Source organism: Primulina eburnea, chromosome 6 (genome assembly GCF_022965805.1).
Source record: "Primulina eburnea isolate SZY01 chromosome 6, ASM2296580v1, whole genome shotgun sequence".
In the NCBI taxonomy this organism is placed as follows: Eukaryota; Viridiplantae; Streptophyta; class Magnoliopsida; order Lamiales; family Gesneriaceae; genus Primulina; species Primulina eburnea.
This window is the reverse complement of record NC_133106.1, coordinates 4,142,281-4,157,335: the sequence shown is the minus strand read 5'-3', so window position 1 is coordinate 4,157,335 and position 15,055 is coordinate 4,142,281. Positions and strand designations below refer to the sequence as shown.

Genomic DNA, 15,055 nt, shown 5'->3' with positions numbered 1-15,055 from the left:
AAAGTTTCGGTTTTCCTGCTGTCAATTCGTGAGTTTGATGAAAAAAAAAACTTTACTACTATGGCTTGATTGAGGTTTGAAAGAGATCTAGACATGCCTGGTTCGTTTTGAATGAAAAACGAATAGAATACGACGGCGCGGCACGGAGGAGTGGACGCTTCTCTTGCTTTCTTTACTCACGATTTTCTTTCCTTTTTCTCTACCTAAGACTCACGTTTTTTTTTCTTTGTAATCTGAAATGGCTGCTGTAATTCGGTGGTGAGGGAGAGATTAATGTTGTTAAGATAGTGAGGGGAGGTCCAATAATAAAGGGACACAAAAGGGGTGACCAAGTCTACCTCATTTTGAAATTTGAATTTTTGTTTATTATCAAATATTTGTTGGATGATTGTAGGGGATGAGGTGGCCGATTGTTCTTGACACTCTAGGTTAGGAGATTGGTTCTTAATTAATTAATTAATTAAGATGGACTAGTAAATAAAAGGTTAACATGCTAAATTAACCAAGAATGGGTCAAAGATGATGATTGGCAAGGCATCCACTAGGGCCGAAATTTGTAGATCAAGTGGGGGGAAAATGTTGATTATCTAGTAATTTAATAACCTTTAAAAGTCTCACCTATCTTAAAATAATTTAGTGAATAAAACCCTTAATTAAGTAACTTAAATTAGCTTATTTTCTACTCACCTCAAGCAACTTAAATTAAATCCTCAAATCCTCTTTTCTAACTTAATTGAACTTAGTTGCCAGCTAAATTAAATCATGGAAATATTTTCTGAAATCTTAAATTTATCTCTGAACTCCAACTCCGGTCCGGCCTCACTGAAATGACTGAAATGCTAAAAATCAATTACTGAACTGAAATAATAAAATAATTAACTTCAAATAATTGCATTTAAAATAATCATGTCATGAAGTCAATTTAAATTTAAAAATCTAGAATTATGCATGGCTTATACGCAGACTGATTTACGGGTTCTACAATCCTTCCCCCCTTACAAGAAATTTCGTCCTCGAAATTAGAACTCACCGAATAACTCGGGGTATCGACTCCTCATCTCCGTCTCAGATTCCCATGTAGCTTCCTCCTCTGAGTGGTTGAGCCATTTGACTTTGACTCGCTTGACAAGCTTGTTTCGAAGCTTCTTCTCCTGCCGGTCTAGGATCTGCACTGGTCTTTCCTCATAAGATAGGTTCGGAGGAAGCTGCAACGGCTCGAAATTCAGCACATGCGAAGGATTCGCCATATACTTCCTCAGCATAGAGACATGAAAGACATTGTGTACTCCGCCCAGATTCGACGGAAGAGCCACACGATACTCTAGCGTCCCAACTCTGTCGAGGATCTCGAACGGTCCAATGAATCTTGGACTGAGCTTCCCTTTCTTGCCAAATCTCATGACACCCTTCATAGGTGCCACTTTCACGAAGACATGATCGCCCACTGCAAACTGTAAGTCTCTTCTCCGCTGATCGGCATAACTCTTCTGTCGGCTCTGAGCAGTCCTCATCCTATCACGGATCTTGACTACTACATCTGCTGCCTGCTGAACAATCTCTGGACCCAACTCTGCTCTTTCTCCTACTTCATCCCAATGAACAGGAGATCGACACTTGCGTCCATACAGCGCTTCATACGGAGCCATACCTATAGACGACTGGAAACTGTTGTTATAGGTGAACTCTACCAATGGTAAGTTCGACTCCCAACTCCCAGAGAAATCAATTACGCAAGCGCGAAGAAGATCCTCCAAAATCTGAATAACTCGCTCCGACTGCCCATCTGTCTGTGGATGAAAGGCTGTGCTAAACAGCAACTTCGTACCCAAAGTCGAATGCAAACTCTTCCAAAATGAGGAAGTGAATCTAGAATCTCTGTCGGATACGATAGAAACTGGAATGCCATGGAGTCGGACTATCTCCCGGATATACAGCTCTGCATACTGAATCATGGTGAATGTCGTCTTAATAGGCAAGAAGTGTGCTGATTTGGTAAGACGATCTACAATCACCCAAATGGCATTCGATCCTCTGGCTGATCTTGACAAACCGGTCACAAAATCCATGGTGACGTTCTCCCACTTCCACTCAGGAATAGGAAGAGGCTTGAGCAAACCTGCTGGTCTCTGATGCTCGGCCTTCACTAACTGACAGGTCAGACACTCGGACACAAATCGTCTGATGTCCTTCTTCATACCCGGCCACCAATACAATAACTGCAGATCTTTGTACATCTTCGTACTCCCAGGGTGAATGGAGTACGGGGACATATGGGCCTCTGATAAGATGTCTGCTCGGATAGAATCACTGTTAGGAACCCATATCCTATCTCGGTATCTCACAATACCGTCGCTGACTAAATACAAAACACTGCCCTTGTATTCATCTCTCTTCTTCCACTGTGCCAACTGCTCATCTGCGGCCTGACCACTGCGAATACGGTCAAGAAGAGAGGACTGGATAGTCAAGGTAGATAGTCGGGGAACTCTACCTCGAGGATAAGTCTCAAGATCGAACCTCTGCATCTCAATCTGAAAAGGTTTCTGCATCGTCAAATGAGCCATCACTGCGACTTTCCTGCTCAAAGCATCCGCAACTACATTAGCCTTACCCGGGTGGTAGCTAATGTCACAATCGTAGTCTTTCACAAGCTCCAACCAACGCCTCTGACGCATGTTCAGCTCCTTCTGCGTAAAGAAATACTTGAGGCTCTTGTGGTCGGTAAAGATCTGGCATTTCTCTCCATACAGATAATGCCTCCAAATCTTCAAAGCAAAAACTACGGCCGCTAACTCCAGATCATGGGTAGGGTAATTCTTCTCATGGATTTTCAGCTGTCGAGAAGCATAAGCTATCACTCTCCCATGCTGCATCAATAATGCGCCAAGACCGAGCTTCGAAGCATCGGTATATAGAACAAACTCGCCAGGTCCTGACGGTGTGGCCAAAACTGGTGCTGAAATAAGAGCTTGCTTCAAAGTATCGAAGCTCTTCTGACAGTCATCGCTCCACACAAACTTCACATTCTTCTTTGTCAGTGCTGTGAGTGGAACGGCAATGGATGAGAATCCCTGAATGAACTTCCTGTAATATCCTGCCAGCCCAAGAAAACTGCGGATCTCGGATGCATTCTGAGGCACAACCCAATCTCTGACTGCTGCAACTTTCGCCGGGTCTACCTCAATGCCACTGCTAGAAACAATGTGGCCCAAGAACGCTACCTTCTCTAACCAGAATTCGCATTTACTGAACTTTGCGAATAATTTGTGCTTCTGCAATGTCTGCAACACTGTGGTCAGATGCTTGCTGTGCTCCTCCCGACTCTTGGAGTAGACGAGTATGTCATCTATGAACACTATCACAAACCAGTCGAGGTATGGCTGAAATACGCGATTCATGAGATCCATGAAGATCGCTGGCGCATTCGTCAGACCGAACGGCATCACAAGGAACTCGTAGTGACCATAACGAGTCCTGAAAGCTGTCTTTGAGACATCAGCATCTCTCACTCTCAACTGATGATAACCAGAACGCAGATCAATCTTGGAGAAAATCGAAGCTCCCTGCAACTGGTCAAACAGATCCTCAATCCTCGGCAGTGGGTATTTGTTCTTAACTGTAACCCTGTTCAACTCCCGGTAGTCAATGCAAAGCCTCATAGAGCCATCCTTCTTCTTAACAAACAAGACTGGCGCGCCCCATGGTGAAAAGCTCGGGCGAATGAACTCCTTGTCGAGAAGTTCCTGAATCTGCTTCTTAATCTCTGCCATCTCTGTCGGCGCTAATCGGTACGACGCTTTGGATATCGGAGCCGTACCTGGCATAAGCTCAATGGAAAACTCCACCTCTCTCTCAGGTGGCATACCAGAGACGTCCTCGGGAAAAACGTCTAAGAAATCTCTGACGATCGGAACATCTGAGGCTGACTGGCTGGGTTCCTCGGGGACAGCTAAAAAGGTCGCTAGAAATGCTCGACACCCTTTATGCATGAGTTTCCTAGCCTGAACATATGGAATAATGCGCGGTAACGAAAAGTACCTGTCAGGCTCAAATAAGAACTGCTCCATTCCCGGCGGTCGGACAAGAACAGATCTCCGCTGGAAGTCTATCAACACTCTGTTCTTCAATAACCAGTCCATCCCTAGGATGATGTCGAATTCCGGCATCGGTAGCACAATCAGATCCGCATAAACAAGCTTACCATGCAGGTCCAGGTCTATATCTCTGATGACATTGGTAGCTGCCATCTCCTAGCCTGACGGCAACACTACAGAAAAGGCTATGTCTAGCCCAATGGTCTTGATCTTCAGAAAGTTTGCAAAGACCTCCGATATAAACGAGTGAGTGGCCCCTGAATCTATCAAGGCCTTGGTAGCTTTGCCGGCTATGAAAATTGTTCCTGAAAGTTCGGAATACTAAGCAGAACCCAAAGATCACGAGAGCTAAGCTTATAGACATGCAAAGGTCAAAGTTCTTCTAACTAAGTCCCGAAAATAATACTAAGTAGAGCATGCAACCCTATTGAAATTCTAAGTTCAAATCTAAATCCCGATTCCCAAAATACGGAAATTCAGTGATAACTTAAAGCTTAAAGGTACCTGTCAATAACATGGTCTCCGGGTTGGTTTTCGCGGCATGGAGAGCGAAAACTCTGCCCTGAGTAGGCAGATTCCTCTGAGGACACTGCAGCAACATGTGGTCTGTACTGCCACACTTAAAACACTTTCCTGAGCCAGCCATACACGCTCCAGGATGGCGACGAGAGCACCTCGGACAGAATGGGTGCTCCTGAGTCCTCGGGGCTGGGCGTCCCCGCTGCTGCTGCTGCTGGCCTCGGTTCCTGGGCGGTCCATGAAAAGGCCTCTTATTCTGCTGCTGATGCTAATGAGGAGGAGGGCGGTGCGGTGCCTGGACTGGGCGCTTGCCCTGGCGATCCCTCTCGATATCCCGCAGATCCTGCTCTGCGGCTAGGGCCTTAGAGACGGCAATCTCATAAGTAGCAGGGTCGGATACCCTAACATCCCGGCGCAAGATCGGCCGTAAACCCACCATGAAATGCATCAGCTTGGCTCTGGCATCATTCGCTATCAGGGGCACAAAGTGACAGCCCCTCTCGAACTTACGGATAAACTCCGTAACCGTCATATCTCCTTGTCTCAGACTCATAAACTCGGTGGTCTGCCTGGTGCGAACCTTCTCAGCAAAATACTTGGAGTAGAAAACCTTCGTAAAGCGGGTCCAAGAAAGTGTAGCCAAAGTCAAGGCTACCGAAGCTCCTTCCCACCATAAGCGGGCGTCTCCAGTGAACAGATAGGTGGCACACGGGACTCAGTCTGCGTCTCCTAGCTCCATAAACTCGAAAATGACCTCGAGAGATTTGATCCATCCCTCGGCAACCATGGGGTCAGAAGTCCCAGAGAACTCCTTTGGACGCATATTCATAAATCGCTCGTAAAAAGCCTCGGGCCCTGTCGGCCTAGTCACCACAGCATTGTTCCCCGCAAACTGTGCGAAGAACTGTGTCATCCCAGCTAACATCTGGGCACTCATGTCCGGTGGGGGCGGTGGAGGTGTCTGCCTCTCTTGTCTCTGGTCGTCATCGTCCTCGCGGCGGTGCTCGCCACCACCTCTCGGGCGTCCTACTTGACGTCTAGGGGGCATACTGTTCCATACATAACCCGTACGTAACTAACATGCATAATTCCATAATTTATTATAACGGAACACTGAAATACTGAAAATGTGGAAGCATGCTGACAAAATAATTCATGTTTTAAATAAAAATGCTGCACAAAATGCTGAACTGAAAACTTACAGACCGAAGACGTGGCTTCGTGAGCTTCTCGCGGTCAGTAGTAGTGTACCCTATACAGAACCACCGCTCTGATACCAACTGTAAAGGCCCTAAAACTTCTTGCTTTAAAATTTGCGGAAAATTAAAAATTTTCTTTTTTAAAAGAAATTAAATGGCCTCATTCATAAAATCAACTGGTGAATCAAGTTCAATGTTTCAAAAATGTTGCAGCGGAAGAAAATAATTGTTTGCCAACAATAACAACTTAAAAATATCCAATGACTAATAAAAATTTGTTTGCGGAATAAAATAAACACTGCTGCACTGAGGTCCTCGGGTGCCACTACTGCCAACGCAAGCTGGCTCACTGGTCCTCGCCCTCGGCCCTGACCTCATCAGTACCTACAACAATCAAGTCTAGTGAGCCTAAAGACTCAGCATGCATATATCGCAAGTAACGAGTAAAATCTGAATTAAAATATGCATGGGATAAAATTTCATGTTATGAGGCATGCTGAAAATAAACTGATCTGAGCAATTATAATACGTGCATAACTGAACTGATAATCACAGTAAAAATATTTGCTCCTTGGAGCCTGTACTGAAATAACTGGTAAAATTTTCTGTTGAGATTATGTTTTACGCCTGTGGCCACTGCACTAAGCTAAACTGATCGGTAACTGACTACCGGGGAGCCTGGAACTGAGCTGGCGGTCACTGAACACCCGATGGTACCATCCTGAACTGATCGGTGACTGGCGACCGGGTGGTACCAACCTGAACTGAGCGGTCACTGGCGACCGTATAAATAATGCTCCCACATAGTGAATGAACCACAAGCCATATCGCATAAATCTAAAAAATAATCATTTTCTGTTTTCATGCACGTAAAATAATTTAACTGGAAAAATGAAAATTCCTGTAATATTACCAACTGTATTGGATTGGATCGTTCCTAGGCTCGCTGCGACCTAACTATGCCATAACAATATGCAATAGATTTTTCTTGGATGAATGATGCACTAAAGATGGAAAATTTTGACAATTATGCTTAACGACTCCGTATTTTAATCATGACTCCGAACCAACCCGAACCAACACTGAACCGTCATCATGTCATGATTAAAATACGCTAAACATACTGAAATTATGCTCCTAAAATGATGAGGGTCGAATTCATGTGAAACGGAGGCCAAAACGTGAAACGCTTTTTCGAGAGTCAATTTGGCACGTCGCACCGTAAATTCTAGTACGACCTCAAAAATGATCCGAATGACGAACGGTCAAAAACATGACCTTCCTAACTCAATGAGGCACTGTCCAGTCCAAGGCCATGGGCTAAAAGCCAACCGAGAACTCAAACGACGCCTCTGAACAGCAGCATACTCGCTGTCAAAAATCCAGCAGCTGCGCACTTGTTCGTCTTGTGTTGGTTTCGAGTCTATCGGCCATTGGGGCTTACACCACCGACCAGAGACCCTTACCGACATCCCAAGGAAGGATTTGAACCATGGCTAAGGGCACAAGACCAGCCACAATTCGAACCAACCATGAAACAATCCGATCGTCCCAGCCGAGCACAATTCTGCGCGTGGGAAGTGTGCTGCTTTGATTGCTGTCTCTCGTCGTTCCAGTGGCCATTTTATTGACCATGGCACGACCTAGACATCTAGGGGTATGGTATGGACCGTGGCTAAGGGCCATAGGCCAACCAAGATCCACACCAAGCCACCAAACTCGAAACAAACTTGCTGTCAAAAACCGATTGCCAAGAGGGGAGGGGGGGCTGTTGTGTTGTTTTGCTTAAAAACCGAGGAGCCATGGACCAAGTCACCAAAAGGGCGACTTAGTCACGTCTTAGACATGCTAGGGAAGTGATCTAACCATGGCTAAAGGCCCCTGGGGCAGCCAAGATCAGATCCTTTCCCATGACAGCACAAACTGAAATTTTCGAAACTCATTTGGCAAGAAAGGAAGAGCTGCTGTCATTTACGATTTCTGACATGCATGGGGCTGGTTTTAATGGACCATCACGGTCTTGACACACCCTAGTATGTGTCTAGATGTAGCCTGGTGAGCCTGGAGTCGAGCCAACCACCTGAATGCACAAAAACAAGCAAAATCGTGAAGAGCACAAGGAATAAAATCTGTGCAGAATTTTTCTGTAATATAGCTGTCAAAGTTTCGGTTTTCCTGCTGTCAATTCGTGAGTTTGATGAAAAAAAAAACTTTACTACTATGGCTTGATTGAGGTTTGAAAGAGATCTAGACATGCCTGGTTCGTTTTGAATGAAAAACGAATAGAATACGACGGCGCGGCACGGAAGAGTGGACGCTTCTCTTGCTTTCTTTACTCACGATTTTCTTTCCTTTTTCTCTACCTAAGACTCACGTTTTTTTTTTTCTTTGTAATCTGAAATGGCTGCTGTAATTCGGTGGTGAGGGAGAGATTAATGTTGTTAAGATAGTGAGGGGAGGTCCAATAATAAAGGGACACAAAAGGGGTGACCAAGTCTACCTCATTTTGAAATTTGAATTTTTGTTTATTATCAAATATTTGTTGGATGATTGTAGGGGATGAGGTGGCCGATTGTTCTTGACACTCTATGTTAGGAGATTGGTTCTTAATTAATTAATTAATTAAGATGGACTAGTAAATAAAAGGTTAACATGCTAAATTAACTAAGAATTAACCAAGAATGGGTCAAAGATGATGATTGGCAAGGCATCCACTAGGGCCGAAATTTGTAGATCAAGTGGGGGGAAAAATGTTGATTATCTAGTAATTTAATAACTTTTAAAAGTCTCACCTATCTTAAAATAATTTAGTGAATAAAACCCTTAATTAAGTAACTTAAATTAGCTTATTTTCTACTCACCTCAAGCAACTTAAATTAAATCCTTCAATCCTCTTTTCTAACTTAATTGAACTTAGTTGTCAGCTAAATTAAATCATGGAAATATTTTCTGAAATCTTAAATTTATCTCTAAACTCCAACTCCGGTCCGGCATCACTGAAATGACTGAAATGCTAAAAATCAATTACTGAACTGAAATAATAAAATAATTAACTTCAAATAATTGCATTTAAAATAATCATGTCATGAAGTCAATTTAAATTTAAAAATCTAGAATTAATATTATGCATGGCTTATACGCAGACTGATTTACGGGTTCTACAGAATTAGACCGATTTTGGTCTATACTGAACTACGAGGCTTGTTGTTTGGCGATTATGTGATTGTTGAACAACGCCGATGTCGACTAACCCCAATCTCGGGCATGACAATTGCAATGCAACGTTCCTAAAAGTTTTGGTTCAACTTCAGCGATATGGACGAAGGTTTTTTTAGCTTTAACTTAAAAAAATATTTGCCGCCCATAATTTTGTTAAATGAGATTTTTAATCTCTAAATTATCACATGATTCAAATATAATTACGAGAAAAAAGTGATAAAAGATGATTAATTCTCATATTTAGCTTCATATCTATTTAATATTATTAAAGTTGTCATAACATTACACGTGGTCTACATTAGCTGGATCCGCTGTGAAAGTAAAAGTCGTAACGGCACAGGCACGACTTATGTTTTTGACTTGGGCAAATACTTTGACCAACCAATCGTGTATTCTGTCGTAGTTAATCAGCTTACTCACTAAACGGCGACGTTTTGGGATTCGATTCCTCATGTGCTTCAATCACCTTTGGAATAACACAGAAAACTATTTTATTTAAATGAGTGCAATTTATAGTTTTAAAAGTTTTTGTTATTCTACCTCAACTTTTAGTTAATTATCAGTTTTGATAGTAAGGCATGTGTATGTGTGTATATATGTGCGTATATTATGTCGAGTGTTACTAGTATAAAATAAAAACTTATGTGAGACTGTCTCATATGTCAACTCTGTGAGACAGATCTCTGATTCAATCCATGAAAAACATAATTTTGTTATATTAAAAGTAGTGTTTTTTACTGTAAAATATCATTTTTCTTTTAGTTATATTACAGAGAAATATTATATAATATTAGTTGATTTGAGTGTAAAACATCTGATTCCTGAAAAATATTATTTTTTATGTGTAAAAAATATTATTTTTCACTGCAAAATTATCATTTTTGTTAGTTATGTTATGAAGAAATATTTTGTAATATATGCTGATCTAAGTTGAATATATTACTTTAATTTTCACTACAGGTATGTAATAGATCGATCGTCTCAAGATCTACTCATAACATATTGACACACATAATTTTTTTTTTATCATGTTAAATAATTTTAATATAAAAAATTAGAGATTTTGTGCGTATGAAGTAATGATTGTCTATTATTGTTAATCTCTTCAAATAAAATATATTTGATGACTTCCTCAACCAGAATATCCTCTTTAGGAATTAGTATCAAGGCTAATCCAAGAAAAGCTGTCCCCCCAATTATGTATAATTACTATTTAAGAAATGACTATTTTTTAAATATGGCGGCGCGAGTTGGATTCTTCCTTGTAGGATAAATCCTTATCTTTAATAAAAGGTTGTCTGATGTATATAATTAACAAGACGATCTCACGAATATTTATTTGTGAGATAAGTTAATACTATCGATATTCAAAATAAAAAGTAATATTCTTAGCATAAAAAGTAGTATTTTTTCATGGATGACTCAAATAAGAAATTTGTTTCACAAAATATGATCCGTGAAATCGTCTCACACAAGTTTTTGCCAATTAATAATTCAATTAACACGTTTGATTAAAATTTTATGTATAAGTTATTTATCCAACATCTATCACATCATTAATTATTATTGACATTATCAAATAATTAAATTAAAATTACAGTATTATCCTTAGATTTATCTTCTATTTACATTCACTAATAATTATTGAAAAATCACACAATTGTCATTTATTTTTTGAAATTCAATAGTATGCTATTTTTTTTTTTTTGACATTTTTTAATTTCAAAAGATATTCCAACTTTGAGAATGTCAATTATATTAAGTATAATATAAAATCAATACATGCTTTTATATTGGGCACAAAAAGGACTCTGTCTTTTATAATTTCAAAACAAGAAATATTAAACTAAATTTACAAGCAATCCTAACATATTTAAAACATGAAATTTCTATAACAACCAACCTATATATCTATCTACCTAGTAAAACATATCGGCCTTGACAAATATCACATTCAAATTCAACCAACCCTTCTTTTTTCCCCTCCAAATCTCACAAATGCGTGTTTATTCTCATATTATTCCCATCTTTTTTCAATGGAATTCGTACATCTGATTCAAAAAAACTGGATGCTGACTCCCTTGAAAATTCAATTCACTACTTGTGTATGGATGTTGCACTTGTGTCGTCTGAGTTTTCTCGACGTCGAGCCGAACATTCCCATTGTTAATGTTGCTAGTTGGTTCTTGAACATTGAAGGGTAAATTGTATGAGTTTTCATGCATATAATCGAATTGCCACAAGTGATCGGTTAGTGAAAAATTTCTTGGAAATAATTTCTGGGGTTGGGGATCATTGGTACTTGGGATTTGAGTGATCAATGTGTTCTCAACTCTTTGATCATCGGGTTTTCCCAAGTTCTTCTTCTTGTAGATCCTACATAGCACCCAAGCATCCAACTGAAATATCAAACAGGAAAAAAAATTAGATATATATATATAATAGGATTAGAAATATATGTATTTCTTACCCTCATAGATCCATTTTGCTTGTGGGGTAGTGATCTCGAGTCGCTCAATCGATACTCATGCATAATCCAATCGGTCTTGATACCTTTGGGTGGCTTGCCTTTGTAAAACACAAGGGCTTTCTTGATGCCAACATAATTTGATCCACTGTAGATGGCTTTGTCTGTGCCTGTGGCTTTCCAGTACCCCGAAACCGCAGCTCGATTCGGGCGCACACCGTTCGGGTACTTCCTATCTCGCGGAGTGAAGAAGTACCATTCGTTCTCTCCAACTTCGGCTTTCTCTACATTAGGGAAGGTAAAAAAAATATAATGTGTGTTAGTATCCACATAACCATTTTATATACCATGTGTTTGATGCAATATTTTATTTATAACGTTGGACGATTTGAAGAGCTCGTTTTCTTAAAAAAATAGTTGATTAAAATTATTTTACAAATTTCTCCCAAATGAACTCATAATTGCTTGGTCTCAACTGCCCCACGTCTGGTTAAAATAAATGTTGTAATTCCGAAAATAGGAAAATATTACTTCTATTTTAACCAATAAAATATTATGGTCAAAATCATTTAGGCAAATAACTATTATAAACGAATACCTTAATCAACAAGATTGAAAGTTTTAGACTAAAGTAGGAGTTGATCAATCATACAACACACACACACACACTAACCTGGTAATTCCCAAGGATCGAATTTGTAGATATCAACTTCTGGAATAATATTGGAGACAGGGCATGGCCTGGATGTAGTCTGATTTCTAAGATAACACATAATTAATTCTTCATCGGTTGGATGAAATCTAAATCCAGGAGGAAGCTCGTTGCAATTTCTTCCTACCATTTTCTTTTTGGAGATAGGAAAAAAAAAACCCCACAATTTCAAAACAAGTGATTCTCTTCTCTCTTTTTTTTCTTCTTGGTTAAGTTGGTTGGGTATTGGAGATAAAGAAGAATCTTAAGATGAGGAGAAGAATGGGAGTGTTTGAAATGTTTACAAGGAGAGGGCTGGCTATTTTATATTGGTGGGTTTTTTGTCTTTATTGTGCAGCCATTCATTATTACATCATCATGTTTGGAGTTGGAGTTTTACGATCATATCCTAGTATATATGTCTACGTAATGGATGACCTGATGATATCTATTCATGCCATGCGCTCTTTTTGGTGGGATTGGGTCAAATTAATCAACTTGGTGGTAATGTTTGATCAAATACTTGTTATGAATTACCCAATCAAACTTAGACTAGATATTATAAAAGGATGATCATGAATTATTCATATTATTATTTTGTTAGATTAATGTGTGTATGAGTTATGAGGTTTATCCTGACGGAAATTTATATTTTTATTCATGTAATTTACAAGTTTTTCATTGTACATTGATTTGAGTTTTTTTCCTTCTCGTTTTATATGTTCTTTTTTAACTAGTACGTTGATACGATATCATATTATACATCAATAATATTCAGCGTCATGTCGTATTTTTCTGATGACATGTCATCATTTATTGTCACGCCCCGGGACGGGGGTTGGTTGACACCGGCGTTGCTCTCAAATTTACATTCGAAAACAACAAGCCTCAGAAGTACAGAATTTCAGAAACCCGTCTTTTATTCATAATAATCATTGTCTGTTACAACTCAATGACAAATGTTTTACAGCGGAAATGTAAAACCATAAAATTTCATTGTCTGAACATATGCAGCGGAAAATAAAACATAAATCAGAACTAAGAACAACGATCTTCATCACCAGCCCCAAAACTAACGTTGCTCCTCTTCTTCTATCAACTCTTCCTCGTTCTTATCTGAGATGGGTTTGGTGGGTGAGTGATATGATTGTCACTCAGTAAGCAGGGGCGGGAATAACTCCCAGTTTTCGAAATCGTTTTCAACAGAAACACAAATACAATAATATACAGAGAACTCTTGTTTTCAGAACAGTAATCAGAATTCAGGAATTACAGAATAGAATTCAGAATTAGTAAGCACTGAGCACGTTAGTGAATTTTATGGCTAAACTGATATCAGTCCCCTATATGTTCTCTCCTCTAAGGGGTGAGGCTAGAATCAGAATCAGAATTCAGAAATGTTCAGAATATATATTCCTACCATTAGTTCACTAGGGAGTTTCAGTGCTTCAAAATCATATATCAGAAATCATACAGAAACTGAACTTTAAAACAGAATTATCAAACGGATTTCAAGATATTTACATATAAGCCCACTTACTGTAATTTGCTTAAAGTTTCGGTTGAAGTCTACTGGAATTTGGCTGTTCTCGCTACTGGATTTTGCTGCTTGACAAAGGCACTCTTTCTTAACTCGAATTTTAAGTGATAATCTCAAAGCTTGTGTAACTCATTTCAGAGACTTGAGGGTGTTATTTATAGGCCACAATCTGACTGTTACGTTTCCAATTAATGGCCATAATCTGACATTAACAGCCTTTATTCCATGTTAATGCTTCAGTTACAAGTCTGAGCTGAATCAGTAACTGACTGCTGCTTCTTTCTCGCTCTTCTGCTGCTGCTGATTTTTCGTTCTTCTTCTACTGCTGCTGCTGGAAAATACATGTCTGCTGGAAAAGTACCAGCTTCTGAATATTATCTTCTGCTGGAAATTTTGCATTGCTTACTGAAATGCTTTTGCTGGAAATTCGGGTTCTCACATCCCTCCCTCCTTATGAAAAGTTTCGTCCTCGAAACTTGGCTATACTTGATCTTCAAAGAGATAGGGATATTGTGTTCGCATCTTTTCTTCCAACTCCCAAGTAGCTTCTCTTTCGGTGTGGTTGGACCATTGTACCTTGACATATGGAATAGTTCGTCGCCTCAGTACTTGGTCTTTGCTATCCACAATTCGAATCGGAATTTCTTCATACTTCAGCTCTTCATTTAGATTGCTCTCAACCAGAAGTGGTCCAGCTTCCAGTATGTGACTTGGATCAGGAATATATCTCCTCAGCTGCGATACATGGAATACATTGTGAATTCTTGACATGTCGGGTGGAAGTGCTAATCTATAAGCAAGTGTTCCTACTTTCTCAAGAATTTCAAATGGTCCGACGTATGTGGGATTTAGTTTCCCAGCCTTGTTGAATCGGATTACACCCTTAATGGGTGACACTTTCACATATGCCTTCTCTCCAGCTTCAAATTCCACGGGCCTTCTTTTCATGTCCGCCCAGCTTTTCTGTCGATCTTGTGCAGATTTTAGTCTCTCCTTGATCACAGCAACTTTATCCACTGTTTCTTGGATTAGTTCGGGTCCGACGATGGATCTTTCCCCTAATTCATCCCAATACAGTGGTGATCGACATTTTCGTCCATACAAAGCTTCGTATGGTGCCATTCCAATGCTGCTGTGGTAACTATTGTTGTATGCGAACTCAATTAAGGGCAGATGTTCGCTCCAATTACCACTGAAGTCCAAGGCACATGCTCTCAGCATATCTTCTAGAGTTTGAATTGTCCGCTCTGTTTGGCCATCGGTCTGAGGATGATAGGCCGTGTTAAGAGTAATTTTGGTCCCCATAGCTTGTTGAAAGCTCTTCCA

The 15,055-nt window shown here is 40.0% G+C and overlaps 2 protein-coding genes across 2 annotated transcripts; both read right to left on the bottom strand.

The window, feature by feature from the left end:
* Positions 1-10,872: 10,872 nt before the first annotated feature.
* Positions 10,873-12,499, bottom strand: LOC140833315 (NAC domain-containing protein 1-like). The gene is made up of 3 exons (XM_073197692.1): positions 12,172-12,499; positions 11,502-11,782; positions 10,873-11,430 (listed from the first exon to the last, which is right to left on the bottom strand). The coding sequence occupies exons 1-3, from the start codon at positions 12,338-12,340 to the stop codon at positions 11,065-11,067; spliced, it is 816 nt and encodes a 271-aa protein (XP_073053793.1). The 5' UTR covers positions 12,341-12,499; the 3' UTR covers positions 10,873-11,064.
* A 1,488-nt stretch (positions 12,500-13,987) lies between these two features.
* Positions 13,988-14,677, bottom strand: LOC140835269 (uncharacterized). Its single transcript, XM_073200757.1, has 2 exons — positions 14,306-14,677; positions 13,988-14,113 (listed from the first exon to the last, which is right to left on the bottom strand). Exons 1-2 carry the CDS (start codon positions 14,675-14,677, stop codon positions 13,988-13,990), a joined length of 498 nt encoding a protein of 165 aa, XP_073056858.1.
* Positions 14,678-15,055: the final 378 nt, after the last annotated feature.

Excerpts from the sequence above, each read along its gene's own strand:
- LOC140835269 (XM_073200757.1), bottom strand. The coding sequence starts at position 14,677 with ATGAAAAGAAGGCCCGTGGAATTTGAAGCTGGAGAGAAGGCATATGTG. Across the intron at positions 14,114-14,305 it reads GAACTATTCCATATGTCAAG|CAGAAGATAATATTCAGAAG; the intron begins GTACAATGGTCC and ends CAAAATTTCCAG.
- LOC140833315 (XM_073197692.1), bottom strand. The coding sequence starts at position 12,340 with ATGGTAGGAAGAAATTGCAACGAGCTTCCTCCTGGATTTAGATTTCAT. Across the intron at positions 11,783-12,171 it reads CGATCCTTGGGAATTACCAG|AGAAAGCCGAAGTTGGAGAG; the intron begins GTTAGTGTGTGT and ends TCCCTAATGTAG. Across the intron at positions 11,431-11,501 it reads AGCAAAATGGATCTATGAGG|TTGGATGCTTGGGTGCTATG; the intron begins GTAAGAAATACA and ends TTGATATTTCAG.